The sequence below is a fragment of the Vanellus vanellus genome (genome assembly GCF_965231255.1).
Source record: "Vanellus vanellus genome assembly, chromosome: 2".
NCBI lineage: Eukaryota > Metazoa > Chordata > Aves > Charadriiformes > Charadriidae > Vanellus > Vanellus vanellus.
In genome coordinates, this window is record NC_138906.1 from 132,569,420 (window position 1) to 132,583,715 (window position 14,296).

Here is a 14,296-nt window from a genome sequence, read left to right on the forward strand (position 1 = left end):
CATACCCAACACCTTAAAAGCCTTCGCAGGGGGGAATTCAAATGTCCTAGTGATTAATACTTACACAGGAGTTTGTGCTAGCAAGTGTCACTGAAGAATTCCTACTACAGGCACAACACAGCTGCAGGGTTACCTTTATTTTATCAAGATGCATTCACATTGTGTAAAATGAATAGCTGCAAGCAAAATTAATGTAATTTTTACCTTCTTAAGATCATGGGTATGCAGGAGGATGCAGCTGAGTAGCTGAAAGTGCACAAGAGAAATAATGCAGTACTTGTTTCCTTTTGGAAAAGGAAAACTAGAAACCATTTTAGCTGTTGTTTTTTGCCATTGTGAAGATGTCACAGCAAAGGAAAGCACCTTCTCTAAACTGTCTTCCTGTTGAATAGAACCTGGGAAAATCCACCATGGACCAAAAGACAAAGAAATACTGCATAGTATAAAAATGGCTTGCCACAGCTGCTTAAAAACAATGCATCACATGCCTCGTTGTGGTGATACCATGGTACTGCACTCCATCTTTTTGACATTGGCTTAGATCTTATCCATTAAAAAAAGAAAAGCGTCACAACTGAAAGCCCAGCCCGGGAAAGTCTTGTTGGTAGTGTTCGCTGCTACTTTATTTTCCTTCCCCTCAGAAATGGTGCACATTATTAACCTCAGTTTTCGGTAGAAAGGATGTACTGGAGCAATGCAGATACTCAGAGTGAAGTGGGATATAGGTATCTGTTGAAATAATCGAATTCATTCAGAACTGAACCAACAGGGGAGCAGAGGGGGATGTGGAGTAGAAGCAGAAACTACATACACATACATGTGATTGCAGCACAGAAACTTTAAATGGCAGGAACAGCATTTGGAGGATGAAAAAAAAAAACCAACCATGAGGATAAAACAGATTCTGCATTTGTACCAGCGCCTCTTGGTGTTGAAAGGCTGATGAATGAAGTACTGAGTGAAGAGGCTGGAAGAAGTGATCTTTCTGATGGAGAAAAAACAAATAGCATTTCACACAGAAGCTCCTGACACAGTTAAAGATAAGTAAGGCTGAGTGTTTCAAATATAGATGCTGCAGGATGAAACAGATGGATTTTTCATCCAGATAATGGATACATGGGGCACACTCAGAGGAGTCAATTTTTTTCTGAGGTTAGACAGCTAAAAGGACAGCTGGGGAGACTAGAGTCTGGCAAACAATAAAAATTAAGCTCCGATGATTGTATTGCATTTACTGAAATTGCTGCAGAGTGTTTGTGGAGAGATCTGTCACCAGGTGACTGGTCCTTCAAGGTAGAAAAGCCCAGCATTCATGGTGCCATCATCACTGGCAGCTGTGAAGGTGGCTGCAGGGGGCCAAAATACAGCCCTTAGAAGCTTCTGGCCATCCTAAACCAAGGGTGAACTAACAATTGATGAACAGGAGGAAAACCCAGACAGGAAGATTTCATAGAGCAAGAAGATGCGAACATTTAAAGAGCAACAAAAAAAATTCAAGTCAAACCAACATCAGCTGAAGAGCTTTAGCTGAAGGGAACAGACCTCGGAAAACAGGAACATATCCAGCTAAAGGGTGAAAGGAAAAAGCTACAGGTACAGTGTTTGTTTTGGCCTTGCATGCCTCTGATTCACTTTGGAATATTTCAAATTATTTCAAAAGCCCTTCAGGTTTCTATGAGCCAGCACTCAAAGGTATGTTAAGAACAGCGGCGTATCTGTCCCCCGGAACAGGAGTGGCATAAATGTATGGCTATAGGCAGAGGCAGCCAGGTCCTTGCTTTCTTTTCTCTATGGTTCAAAACTTCTGCTTGGAGAACCAAAAAGAAAAAAAGGAGATGGAAAGCCTATCATGGGGGTGAACCAACTACGTTGTCTCAGACAACTAAATACAGGTGTAATGAGCATCCCTTAAATTAATATTAGTCTGACATCCTGGATTGTGGGAGTATGGCATTTCAGCTGTACCTGTTCAAAACTTAAGTCTGTTGACAAGTGATAGGTCAAGCGTATAATCTTTAACAAACATTACCATGTTCCTTCCCATAACTATCGTACATACCCCTAAGATCAGACTATTTCTGAAGTGGGTGAAAAAACTGGTATCTGAATTTCATAGTAGCCAGTACTTTGAGGCTCTGGTAGTTATGGATAGCAAGGGGAAATGATTTTTCTGACTCCTAAAGGATGACCAGTTTTGATGGAGCTCAGCAGAACCCAGAAATGATCCAGACTGTGAAGCTGTTTTCCTGACAGTGTGGACTTCAGCACTGGAATGAATGACTGAGTGCTGCTCTGACTGTTGATGCAGCATATTGCAGATGTTTTGTCCATCAGCGTACAGACTATGGAATTTTGCAGAATGAGCAATGTAGCTACACTGGCTTTCAGCAGATCTTAAAGTAGGAATACTTATAGCTTTACGGCCTTATAACTACATCTTCTGCATGGCACAGAAGAGGAGCCAACCCTTTTTAACACTGATGCTCTCTGGGTCTCCTGCTTGGACCTGTGTCTGATCGCACTGTTGTCCTTATTCAGCTCTGTATATGTGTATGTGCTGTTATTTGAGGTACCCTGACTTTACAGTCAAGCACTTCATAAACATTCCTGGGGAAGAATCTGAGCTCTTAAACTCTGCAAAATTCCTGGTAAAGACTGGTCTCTGGGGCCTAGTCCACAAGCCTAATGGCTGGCTAATTGGCAGTATGCATCCCATATGCATCCCACAAGGTGACTCATAAATCAGTTTCAAACTTAGAATAGAGGGGCAGGTGTTGCCATTTTGCATCTTGGACAATCTGTGTGTCTCTCTTAGCTCATTATTATGGAGTGGAAAAATGGGATTTGGGCCTGGTTTTGGAAGCAATCAATACCAATATCAGAATTAAAAAAAAAAATAAAACCACAAAAAACATGGACTCCTGGCCTTTAACTTCTTTGTCTGGGGTTACCTGTCTGCTCCCTGGGTGCAAGATGAAGCACAAACACATCATCTTGAATAATTTGGGAACTTGTATAATTGGAATCATCAAATGCCCACATTTCAGAATTTGGACTTTCAGCCACGCATCTCACAAAAAAAAAAAAAAAGAAGTATACAGAGCATACTGATATTCTTTTCAGATTTGGAATTCTTCTGAGATGAGACAGCTATTATGGCCCATCTTTAATGGATGGCTTCAGAGATGTGGATTTGGATTCTTCTACTATACAGCTCCTTCGCAGTGGAGCTGTGGATAGGGGGTGAGGCAACCATGATGGGTAGTCTAGCAATGCCCAAACCAGACTTATCAAGTCACTTTGACCAAATCCAGAAAGCTCAGAAGTAGTTCTGAACATTTTTTCAGCAAGGACCTTAGATATTCCCCAAGTTGCCAAGAAGGCCAACAGCATCCTAGCCTGTATCAGGAATAGTGTGGTGGGCAGGACTAGGGAAGTGATCATTCCCCTGTACTTGGCACTGGTGAGGCCCCACCTCGAGTACTGCGTTCAGTTTTGGGCCCCTCACTACATGAAGGACATTGAGGTGTTGGAGCGTGTCCAGAGAAGGGCTACAAAGCTGGTGAAGGGTCTGGAGGACAAGTTTTATGAGGAGCGACTGAGGGAACTGGGGTTGTTTAGCCTGGAGAAGAGAAGGCTCAGGGGAGACCTTATTGGTTCTACAGCTACCCGAAAGGAGGTTGCAGTGAGGTGGGGGCTGACCTCTTCTCCTTGGTGACAAGTGATAGGACGAGAGGAAATGGGTTCAAGTTCTGTCAGGGGCGGTTTAGATTGGACAGTAGGAACCATTTTTTCACTGAAAGGGTTATTAAACATTGGAATAGGCTGCCCAGGGAGGTGGTGGATTTGCCATCCCTGGAGGTGTTTAAGAAAAGAGTAGATGCAGTACTTAGGGACATGGTTTAGAAGTGGTTTTGTCAGGTAAGTTAATGGTTGGACTTGATGACCTTAAAGGTCCCTTCCAACCTCAGCAATTCTATGATTCTGTGATTCTATATTGGCTAGGTTCTGTTCCAGAAGAAGCAGACGGTAGCACTGCTCATCCAGGACAAAAATGCACAACAGTCTCACATTAAAGAAAAGTGGTTATGGGCAATGTGATGTAAACTGACCCACATTCAAAGAATACTACTATTATTCTGAGGAAAGTCCTCAAGATTTAACCATTTGAAAAATATAAGAGCCTAGGGAGTCTATGGAAGAGCATGCCACAGCTTACACTTGACATGCAGTTATACCATATCCAGTCAACGTATGCCAGTTTTCCTTTTTTCCTAAAAAGGCTCACTTTTGAGGATGGGAGAAAAAGGTGATGGTGGAGGTTACTGCATTTCCAAAGCGTAAGGCTATTTGCACCTTCATTTGAGGACCTGATGAGGCCACTTCCTTAGGGGGATACACTTGATCTAATGGACGTTTCCCTTACGGTTGCCATTGGCGTCTTAGAACATTTTGTCAAGAAGAAGTACAATCCGTACTTGCTTCTTGAAGGTTTTCTTGAATTTTCCAATCTTGAAATACAAATTCCTGCATCAGAAGCACAGAATAGTGCATCTTAAAGTCACATCTCTTGTGTGTCATTTTCTGAAAATGTTGTATGAATGACATTTCAAGGTTATACATAATAGACGTGGATCAAATGGCAGCATTTATTAGATGGAAGAAAGTCAAACCAGATGTAATGGGAATCCTCATCTGCTTCCACTAAAACTGAAACAGAATCTGGTTTTGATGTTAATTTGAGTAGCAGCCTGTGAACTGTATTTCAGATTTTTAAAACAATAGTAAAATCCTAAATTTGATGTCTGGATAATTTGATATCTGAATTCTGCTTCTCCTCTCACAATTGCATATCCAACGAAGAGGAGTTAAATGTTCTTATTTAACACACATACATATATAATTGTGCTTTTGCAAAAAGTCTGTAGGCTTTGCTCCTTTGCTTCTATGATACTGTTTAATTTTGGATAAATACATGTTATGTCTGATAAACAACTTTTGTTTCTAAAGTCTACTGCTTTCTACAAAGTAATAACACATAATACAGACCCTTTCTTTCCAGTTTTTAATGTTTACTAATACATTTTAATGTATGAGTAGATCCCGTGCAGTCTTTTTAAAAATCTAAGCTAACAAACCTTTTTCATTTTTTTTTCCCTATATCTTTTGCTTTGGACACAAATTTGGGTTACATTAGATTCATTTATGTTTGCAGCTTGCCTTCAAAGTACTCCACATGTAATCAGTTCTGCTTCCTTTGACAATTCCTCCTGCTTCCTTACTCCACCCCAGATTAAGGTCTCTTAATATTTCCACCGTCGAGGCCTTTTTTCCACCCCTTTCCAGCTGAGTAAGGCTTGAAGTTGGGTGGGACCCCACTGTAACTTAACTGGTATGCTGCTCCAATACAGGCGCAGATACTTCTCTGTGGCTCATTAGCTGGTACCTAAAGATCTGATCCTGTGTGCGGAGGGCGTCCCCTTTCTTGATGTGAAATTCAATGACCATGAGGTAGGGTTTGTCAGAGGCCACTAGTATTGCTAACCCCGGTAGAACATCTGATTATCTTTAGCTGAGCGACTACAGGCATTCAGGGGTGGCTTCTACAGAAACAAACAGTGATGTTGTTATTAACACCAGACCTATGGAATATAGAGCCAAGGCTAGACCTTGTGCTGGAGTAGATTATAATAAAAAAAAACACAGAAAAAAACCCAAACAGAAAACCAACAAACTCCCAAACCAAACAATAGTCTTTACTCTCCTTTTGCTTGTTTCAAAATGTGAGTAGGCTGGTTTTGTATTTTCAATTGTGTTATCACATAATGCAAAACTCTTTTCTGTGTGTTCTCTTTCTCCTTTTAATCTTTAGCTTCTCCTATATCTCTCTCCCCCTTTTCTCTCGTTCATCTGTTCTTTTCCTCTATTGTATTTACGTGAATACAGACCAAGCCTGCGTAGCAGGCAAGCTCTTGCCTGCCCATGCTGTAGACTCACACTCTCACTTCCCAAATCTGATCTGCCTTAGTCTGCTTTGCGTTTCCAGGTAGATGGGAGCTGGGTCCTGCTCATCTGCATGACTCCAGATGTTTTGCAGCGAGAGGGGAGCTGCTGCCCATACCCTGGCAAACCACAGGAGCAGCCAGCTGCTTGTTGGCACCTCCACCTTACCGGAGGTGGCGTCTCCCATTGCTTGCAGCAAATTCACTGGCACTCAGAAGCTGCCGCTTCCAGAGGCGCAGGTAAGATGCTGAGGGTTCCCAAGCTGGATGGGAATATCTGGTCAAGGTTGCAGCACCCAGTTTTGAGCTTGAACATTGAGTGACATTCACACATAGAGGTTGTTCTTTAAGCTGAATCTCTTGAAAAGCCTAGTGGTACACAGGAGTATGGGCACTTCAGTAAAAACAAGTGACAGAGATCACAGGGTGAAGTGAAAGAAAGCTTGACAAAATATTTCAGGCTGCCTGCACAGTAAAGGGACGTGTGTATGCTGTTCCTGCTAGAAAAGAACCTATCATCACATAAATCCAACATTTCCTTTTGCTTGCCTTAAATCGGCGGGCTTGTGGTGCTATTCCTTAGAGTCAACAAACATGCCAGGAAAAATCTGTTTCCAAGCTGACTGCCCTTTCTCAGAACTGCTCGTAAGCACCAGGGAGGATGGAAAGTGGGCTGCCGGGCTGCAGAGGTGCTTAAGGGAGGAGTTTGCCAGCAAAAGAGAATTGCAGAGTTTGAAGCATGGACATACCTTCAATTTTCCCAGAGTTCTTACTAAAAATGTCTAATTCATTTAACAAAAAAAAAAGCAATATCCTAAACCGAACAATCTAATCATCTTGTCTCTTCTCCCCTCCCAGCCATTTTTAATGTAATGATGGAGACTGTGCATAATGTAGTCTTACCCTGATGCTTTTTGCTTTAATGCTGGGTTGAAACAGTGCTTTAAGGAAAGAAGAAAATATATGTCATTTGTGCACAAAGGCAATGAACCACCAGACACAGGTGGTACATTCTTGTATTCTCAAGGAACTCTGCAGAAACTTTCTTTAATCTAGGCTTTTACATAGGTAGCGAAACATTCTTATCAGCAAGCTACTCTCCGAGGATCTCAAATAACAACCTGAAGGTTTTTATGTACCCATACACAGCCCGTATTCTGTCATAAGCTCTACAGAGAAACCTTGTGATTTTCCTCTTGCTGCCACATTGTAGTGCTTTATGGGAAAACCTTGATAAGGAAGATGTACTTGAGCAACAAGCTTCCCCACCAGTGCCCGTCTCTCCCAAACATCTTCCCTCCTTACTGAAGCCTGTTCTCCCGGGTAGGAAAGATGCTGGGAAATAGTTGCAAGTTTGTTCATCTTTACACTAAGAGTAATAAGTCCTAATAAGAAGACACACCATCATTGCACAATGAACTTTGGAGGTTGGCTCCTGGGGCTGGTTTAGCCTATCCGTGCATCAGCAGCCATGCTGATGGGCTCACCCAAATTGTAGTGGCCTCATTATCTCTGTACTTGCTCTATATGCTGCTGTGACTTCTGAGGGGAATTCACACATGGTTATATGATCATCTCCACTAAGGCATTAGGGTGTTGATGGCGTAGAGGTTTACTCTCATGTAGTGACTTATAGGGCCAGGATCTTTCTGCTGAGTGGACAGATCCCAGAAGATCAAAAGGCAGATCCTTTAAATCAATGGAGGTATTAATACATTGCAGAATTCCACAGTGATAGGGTAGGAGAGAAGTGAGAAAATTGTGTGTTTTCTAGGAAGAACCATGCAAACAAAGATTTTGCATCGCTTATTTTGAGCAAAAAAAAGTATGCAAAATACTCAAAGCACATCTGTTGGGTTTTGGTTTTTTTTAAGCCTTCTTTGACTTCTGTAAATTGCATTGCAATATAGTCTCCACTGTGCAGCTAATATCCCTTCTTGAACAAAAGTTTGTTGGACAAGGGGAAATGTCAAAATCCTGCAAACATATTGTGCATCTGAGATGAACCCTGAATTAGAAGAGATTAAGTGCTGATATACAAACAAATGATGTACTGGACAAGTGGAAAACAAAATTCCAATTGCTTTGATTTCACTGATCATTTGAAAAATGGCAAATGGATGGATATGAAGGCTAGACCCTAGATATCAAAGATAAAGGGAGCATGAATCCAGTAAGATAGGATCAAAGAAATATTGGGGAAACCGCTTGATATTCAGAGAATATGAAATCCATATTATTCGGTGAAGCCTGTCTGCGATTTTAGTTTTCTAGTTCGGGTGGAATTGCACAAAAGAGAAATGTCTGTCTTAATCTCAGTCCTTAAAGCAAAGATATTGCTGAACTGATCTGAAGCAGTACACACTGGCACAGATTTACCTGGACCATTACCAGAACTACAGTCTCCACATTTTTAGATCTTGGAATAAAATCCTACTTCCTATCTCTGCCAATATGTGTCTGGCATATTTTTGTCCTGTGCCTAGCTGTGTCTGGCTGCCACTATCAGCTTAATTTATCAAGCACTTAAGTGTTCTAAAATTAAAAAAAAGGTGGTATAATAGTTATTTTTCTTATTAATAATATGTTAAAATGGTGATAGCAAAAATGCAATGTTTATTGAACTGAAGGAGCTGCATGACCGTAAATCATTAAACACTTACTTCTTTCACGAACCACTGGCAAAAGGCAGGGCCAATCCACTCTCTAGCATGAATCCCACAGTCTATCCACACAGCTTTCTTGTAAGGCCGTGATCTTTTACCTAACTTGAAGTGTGAATATTCATAGAAATATCAATATGACAGTGCGATAAAATAATGAGAAAATAATGCAATATTAGAAACACTAAACAGGTTAAAATTTTCTCATATAAAGGTACACAAATTTATTGTTTTCAAAGGCATGGCCAAGATAATGAAGCTGATCTATGGAAAAAAAAAACAGGAGAAGTGAGTTCTGTCAATTACTCTTGTATGAGGAATGATACCCTTAAATTTCACATTGTGCAGGGTAAGGAAAAATCAAGCTACAGGAATAGCCTGATCTGATGCAGAATCAAATTATCAGGACTCTGCAACAGCAGATGAAAAAAAGTACATTGAAAGGAAATTTTTTTTTGGCGTCTTGCTGACACCATCTCATTTGTGGCCCTAATAATGTGAGTTGAGAGCACACAGCCCTGAAATTTTATCAGTAGCTAAAGAGGAAGCATATGTGGCACATACTGAGAAGGACTCCAGAGTCCTCTGGGGTCCCTCTCCACATAACTGCTTTCCAAGTTGTCTATAAACACAAAACTTTCCAATTCCCTGAAATCCAAATCCTGCTAATTGAACTTGTCCTGTAATCTATCTCCATGCATATCCAAACCAAGTAAATAGGATTTGGCTTTTCATTTTCCAGCTTTTTATTTTTTTTTGCTCATTAAAGATGACATTCAGAGAGCTACTTAGATCTTAGCAACTCATCCTTAGCGAAACACCGTTAACCTGTGTCTCTGGTGTACATGCTATAACACAAGGAATAAAGTGTCTGTCCCTGATTCCAAACTTTAGTCTGATTAATGACTATTTAATCTTTACCTTGAGTACAAACAGTGGTCTCCCTTCGTAGGATTTTCCAACAGAGAACATGTGAACAAGATCTGAATGAGTTTTATTCAGATGATGCATCCAACCGTGGATCTGCAAATACAGAAATCAAATTTTTGCTGCAGTCTTTGCATTTCATGGGAAGCAAATGTAACACATTTATTAATCTCAGCTCTCAGTCCTCCATATATTTTTGGATTTTCCTGGAGGATTTTTTTTTTTGTAATTTTATTTTGCTTCTTGGTTTGTTTTTTTTTTGTTTTGTTTGTTTGTTTCCGGTTTTGTTTTCACATTTGAACGATCATAAGGCTCTCATAACTCTATTGCCAGAGGCTGGATGCAGCCCTCAGTCACATGGAATTTTTTTCCCATTTTATTGTTGGAATTCATTAGCCGTTCATCCAAAATCTGGGGATGGGGCTAATCTGCCATTCCCTCTAAATACTACTGGAATGAAGAAAGAAGGCCCCTGACTGCCTGACAAGACACAGAATGGTGAAGAGATTGACCTGCAGGATTCATTGCTACCTGCAATATTTGTTTCACAGGCACTAGAACTTGTCGAGATGCAGCACCCTCCACGCTCAGCCTAGGGACTTTGTTTTGGTGCAGACTGAAACTGTTTATTTGAGCACACTGGAATCAACAGAAATTATTTACCTAGTGTCCTGGTTTGAGAGACACAGGACTAATTTCTCTTCTAATGCTTGGGAAAACTGTACTTTCAGAAAACTCCCGTGTCTGAATTTGTGAAAATATTTACTTTACAGCCAGCTATGGTGTGTGGGTCTCAAGGTCTCAGTGTTTTCGAGCTCGCCAGCTGCAGGGATGAGGAGGAGCGAGACCCGGGCACTTGACCCAAGCCGGCCAACAGGATTATTTCATACCATCAACGTCACACTCATTATAAATTAGAAAGTTTGCTGCGAAGTTCTCTCTCTCCCTTGATGGCTGCCATCCTGAGAACTTTGTGCCCTGGTGCCGGAGCCCTGAGGCCTTCCCTTCCTCCTGAAGCCGTAGCACTCGCAATGTCCCACATTTGCTGTCCACTGCTGGGAGTGCACAGCTTCCTACTCACATAATTGGCTGAGTATAATCTTTGCATATTCCGTATTGGTGTCGGGATCAATATCAGTTCTTTAGTGCTGTTAATGTTAATTATCTAATCTTATTTTATTAAATCTGTTTATACTTCAGCTCTCGGGTTTTCTTGTTTTTCCCGATTTCCCTTTCCCAGGTGGGGAGGGGTCATCGGGTGATAGAATGATTGTCTAAATGACAACAAATTGTTATGGGTCTCTCAAACCATAACACCTAGCTATCATCCAGGATGGTATCCCTTATGCATAAATTTGTATCAAAGTGTTTTAAGTTTGTGTAAATATTTAAGCATTTGCTCCTATTGCTCACTTAAATGAATCATTGAGACTAATTGCTCACTGAAATCTCTTGCTCCATTAGAGTAAAAGACCTATTTTAAAAACAAAACTCAGAAGCTGTCAAAGATAGTTACATGTAAAGATGTCTTGAATACAAATATTAAAAATTACATATTTTTAACAAGGTGCCCATGTTTGAAGAAGAAACATTTAGAATACTTCTGAAGAAGAACAGGCAACCATAACTCATAGAGTGAACTCTGCCTCATTAAAGACAGTGCTGTAGCAGAGAAGAATTACAATATGACTTTTCACATACTTCTTCCAGGGAGTGATACACTTCGTAGTTATACGCAGAGAGGGACCTTCGATTCCTATGTGACCTCAATCCAGTTTGGTTTTCTATTGCTTTCTGTAGGTCTGATATGAGAATCCTAGGCAAAAAAAGACAGCGGTATTATTGAAAAACCCGTGAAACACACAGGCTAAAGCAGAACAACAATCACATTTAGAAGAAATACAGCAGGAGTTAAACCATCCTGATGTTACTTCATCTGTTATATTTTGACAATAGAGTGCTTCAGGCTTATGTGAATGTGTGCTGCCAAATAAATAATCCAGCTGCTTTGAAATGTAACAGTGCCTTCAAAAAACACAATGAGCTTGTTAAGCAAATGAAACAGAATGATGTAAATAACGTAGCCAATGTGAAGAAGAAGCCACTTTCATTTGTTTATGGCGCAGATTTGCTGTCTTCTTTTATAACCCAGTTATACTACGTGATCATAGATCTTCAAAACTTGATTTCAAAACCATAAAAAAGCCCCAAAACTTTTTAGGCTTAGAAGAACATGCATGTACTTTCTCTCGGGAATTATTGTACTGGAATGGAAAATTACATGTACCTACAAGTTGTAGAGGCAAAACAAAAAAATGAAGAACTGGGTGGCATTATCATTCTGTCTGAAGCACAACAAACAAAGAAAAAAAATCGGTGTGGTTTGTTGTTTTCAATTATCTGCTCTGCAACAGTTGTTTGCCAGTTATTTTAAAATTACTCAGGAAAAACATGAAACAATACTAAGTGAAAACTAAATACGCTTGCATAAAAAATGAGAGTTTCTTTACATTAAGAGCAAAATGCAGAAACGGTGTAAGCTGAAAACTTTCCTATTTTACGGCAAAACCAAATAATGATACAAATATAAAAATATAATGTGGACAATATCTAAAAAGAATTATATTGAAGAAGTTGGAGCGCCTATCCTTTCCATCACACAGTGGCAGGAGCTGGGAATATCGCCACTGACATCAGTAACAATGTGACTGTAAAACTGAGAGCCACCTTTGTATATCAGCTTCTCCTAAAGCACGGCAACGTGCAATCACCATACCACTAATTCGTCATTCTGTAAAACGATGGTCACTTTCAACCTGTTAAAGATTTATAGGCATTAGCTGCAATGATTGGAAAGAGACAAAAAGAAACCGCATTCACTCTGATCCTAACTCAACCGTGCAGCAGAGACGTCAAAGATAATAGGTCTATCTACATATAATATCAAAGTAAAGGTTATCCCCATCTTCAAACGTATTAGTGAAGTAATTGTATAATTAATTAGGAATTACATTGTTCTACATCAGCTACATTCATTAAGCAAACTAAGGCTTATAGTCTGGACTTGCAAAGCGCTATACGCTCTAAGATCAGTACTGTAAAGGATTTAAGCCTGTATTTAGCTTAAAGCAGTGGTTTTATTCAAGTCATTAGGACATCTAATATGTGAAAAAAATACTTGCCTGCTTTGCTGAATTCTGATTAGTGTAAGTACCTACCAGGATCAAGCTCTGTTTTTTCACTTTTACAATAATAGACTTAATTTCACAACTCCTGATTGTTTATGTGTCTGTACTCCAAATGAGATTCGATAATCTTTCTTTACTTTTAAATGACTGTGTACTGTGTGTGCTTATAACACAAAGGCTCTCAAGTCCCTCAGGTCTGAATACAACCTAAGTGGCTTTGTTACCAGAGAAATTACAACTGAGGAACCTTGGTGTGGTAAGAGTTTCTCTGATGCCTGGCTTGTTTTCATGACCGTCTTCTTGTCATAAAGTCAAACACCAGGACGGATAAGCCTGTCTCACAGGCAAGGGCTGGTCGCCTTGTTCATTATTAGGGCTGCTTAGTGCTTCCTGTCTTTAGAAATTTCTCATAATGTAGGCAAGTGTCACTCTGTCAGGCTGAAGTTTTACATGGTGTTCGCCTCAGATTTTCCAGTTCCAAAAGGGATGGAGCAATTTAACTCCTTTGCGAACAGGGTGTGAAAAAGAAAATGAAAAAAAAATTACTGTGAAACACAGCCATGAGGAAAGGAGCTATCTGAAACCTTGCCTGGTGCCTCAGCCCCTTGGCTGTGGAGCTACACATCAGCTCAGAGCTGTGGTCCCCAGCCCAGCTGCGCTGTGGACATGGATGTGCCTGGCTGCCCCGGCAGCCCCGCTCCTACCGCTCCCTGACTATCGCTGCTGCTGCTCTCACGGCGAATCCTCCAGCTCTTGTGGAGTTATGGAAGTTAGGAGGCTTGTCAGGACAAGCACATGCTCATCCGAGGCTTTGCAAGGTTTTGCTTCTGATGATGATGGTGGTCTAGTGGGAGGAGTCTCTGCCCATGGCTGGGTTGAAACTCTTCAAAGTTGGGATCTTCAAGGTCCCTTCCAACCTAAACCATTCTATGATTCTATGATTCTTTGATTCTATGATTCTATGACTGGAACCCTGCGGGCAAGGAGTCTGAAACAGGCAGTGTGGAGATGGAGAGGAGAGCAAAGAAACAGTCTGGAGTTGACATAATGCTGTCTGGTTTCCTTCTGAGTGCACACAAGCTGCACGCCAAAAGGAAATCTTCCCTGTGGAAAATGAATGTGGTGTTGTCCTTCTATTTGCAGCACGCTGTTTCAGGTAGACTGCAGAGACCCTTCGCTCTCGCAGTTCTTGCCCTTGCACGCTCTGCTCTGCAACCTAAGTAAAGATCTTCAACCACAGGCGGTATTTAAACACATATAAAATAGCCTTCTGTCATTTCATTAAAGGTGATTACTGTGAGCAGGAACAGCAGCAGACGTGGATACAACTGCCGGGGCACGGTAATTAGGGAGCATTTTTTGTATAAGCATAGGAAAACGATTACAGAAATCCCCATCTCATTTTTAAACACAAACAACACTGAAGCAGTGCTGAACCCGCATGAAAGTCACTCTGAACTTTGGCTATCGGGCCTGCATAATTAATTTCCTTCCATTTGTTTTTGTATTTTTAGAA

The 14,296-nt window shown here is 40.7% G+C and overlaps 1 protein-coding gene across 1 annotated transcript in view; it reads right to left on the minus strand.

Moving 5' to 3' along the window:
• The window catches only part of CPA6 (carboxypeptidase A6), a gene marked incomplete at both ends in the record, with an annotated part of 86,357 nt that overhangs the window by 16,925 nt on the left and 55,136 nt on the right, over nucleotides 1–14,296 (minus strand). The window contains 3 exons of the mRNA XM_082479471.1: nucleotides 8,666–8,770; nucleotides 9,587–9,688; nucleotides 11,294–11,408. Coding sequence (XP_082335597.1) covers nucleotides 8,666–8,770; nucleotides 9,587–9,688; nucleotides 11,294–11,408 — 322 coding nt within the window. The remainder of the gene's footprint in view (nucleotides 1–8,665; nucleotides 8,771–9,586; nucleotides 9,689–11,293; nucleotides 11,409–14,296) is intronic.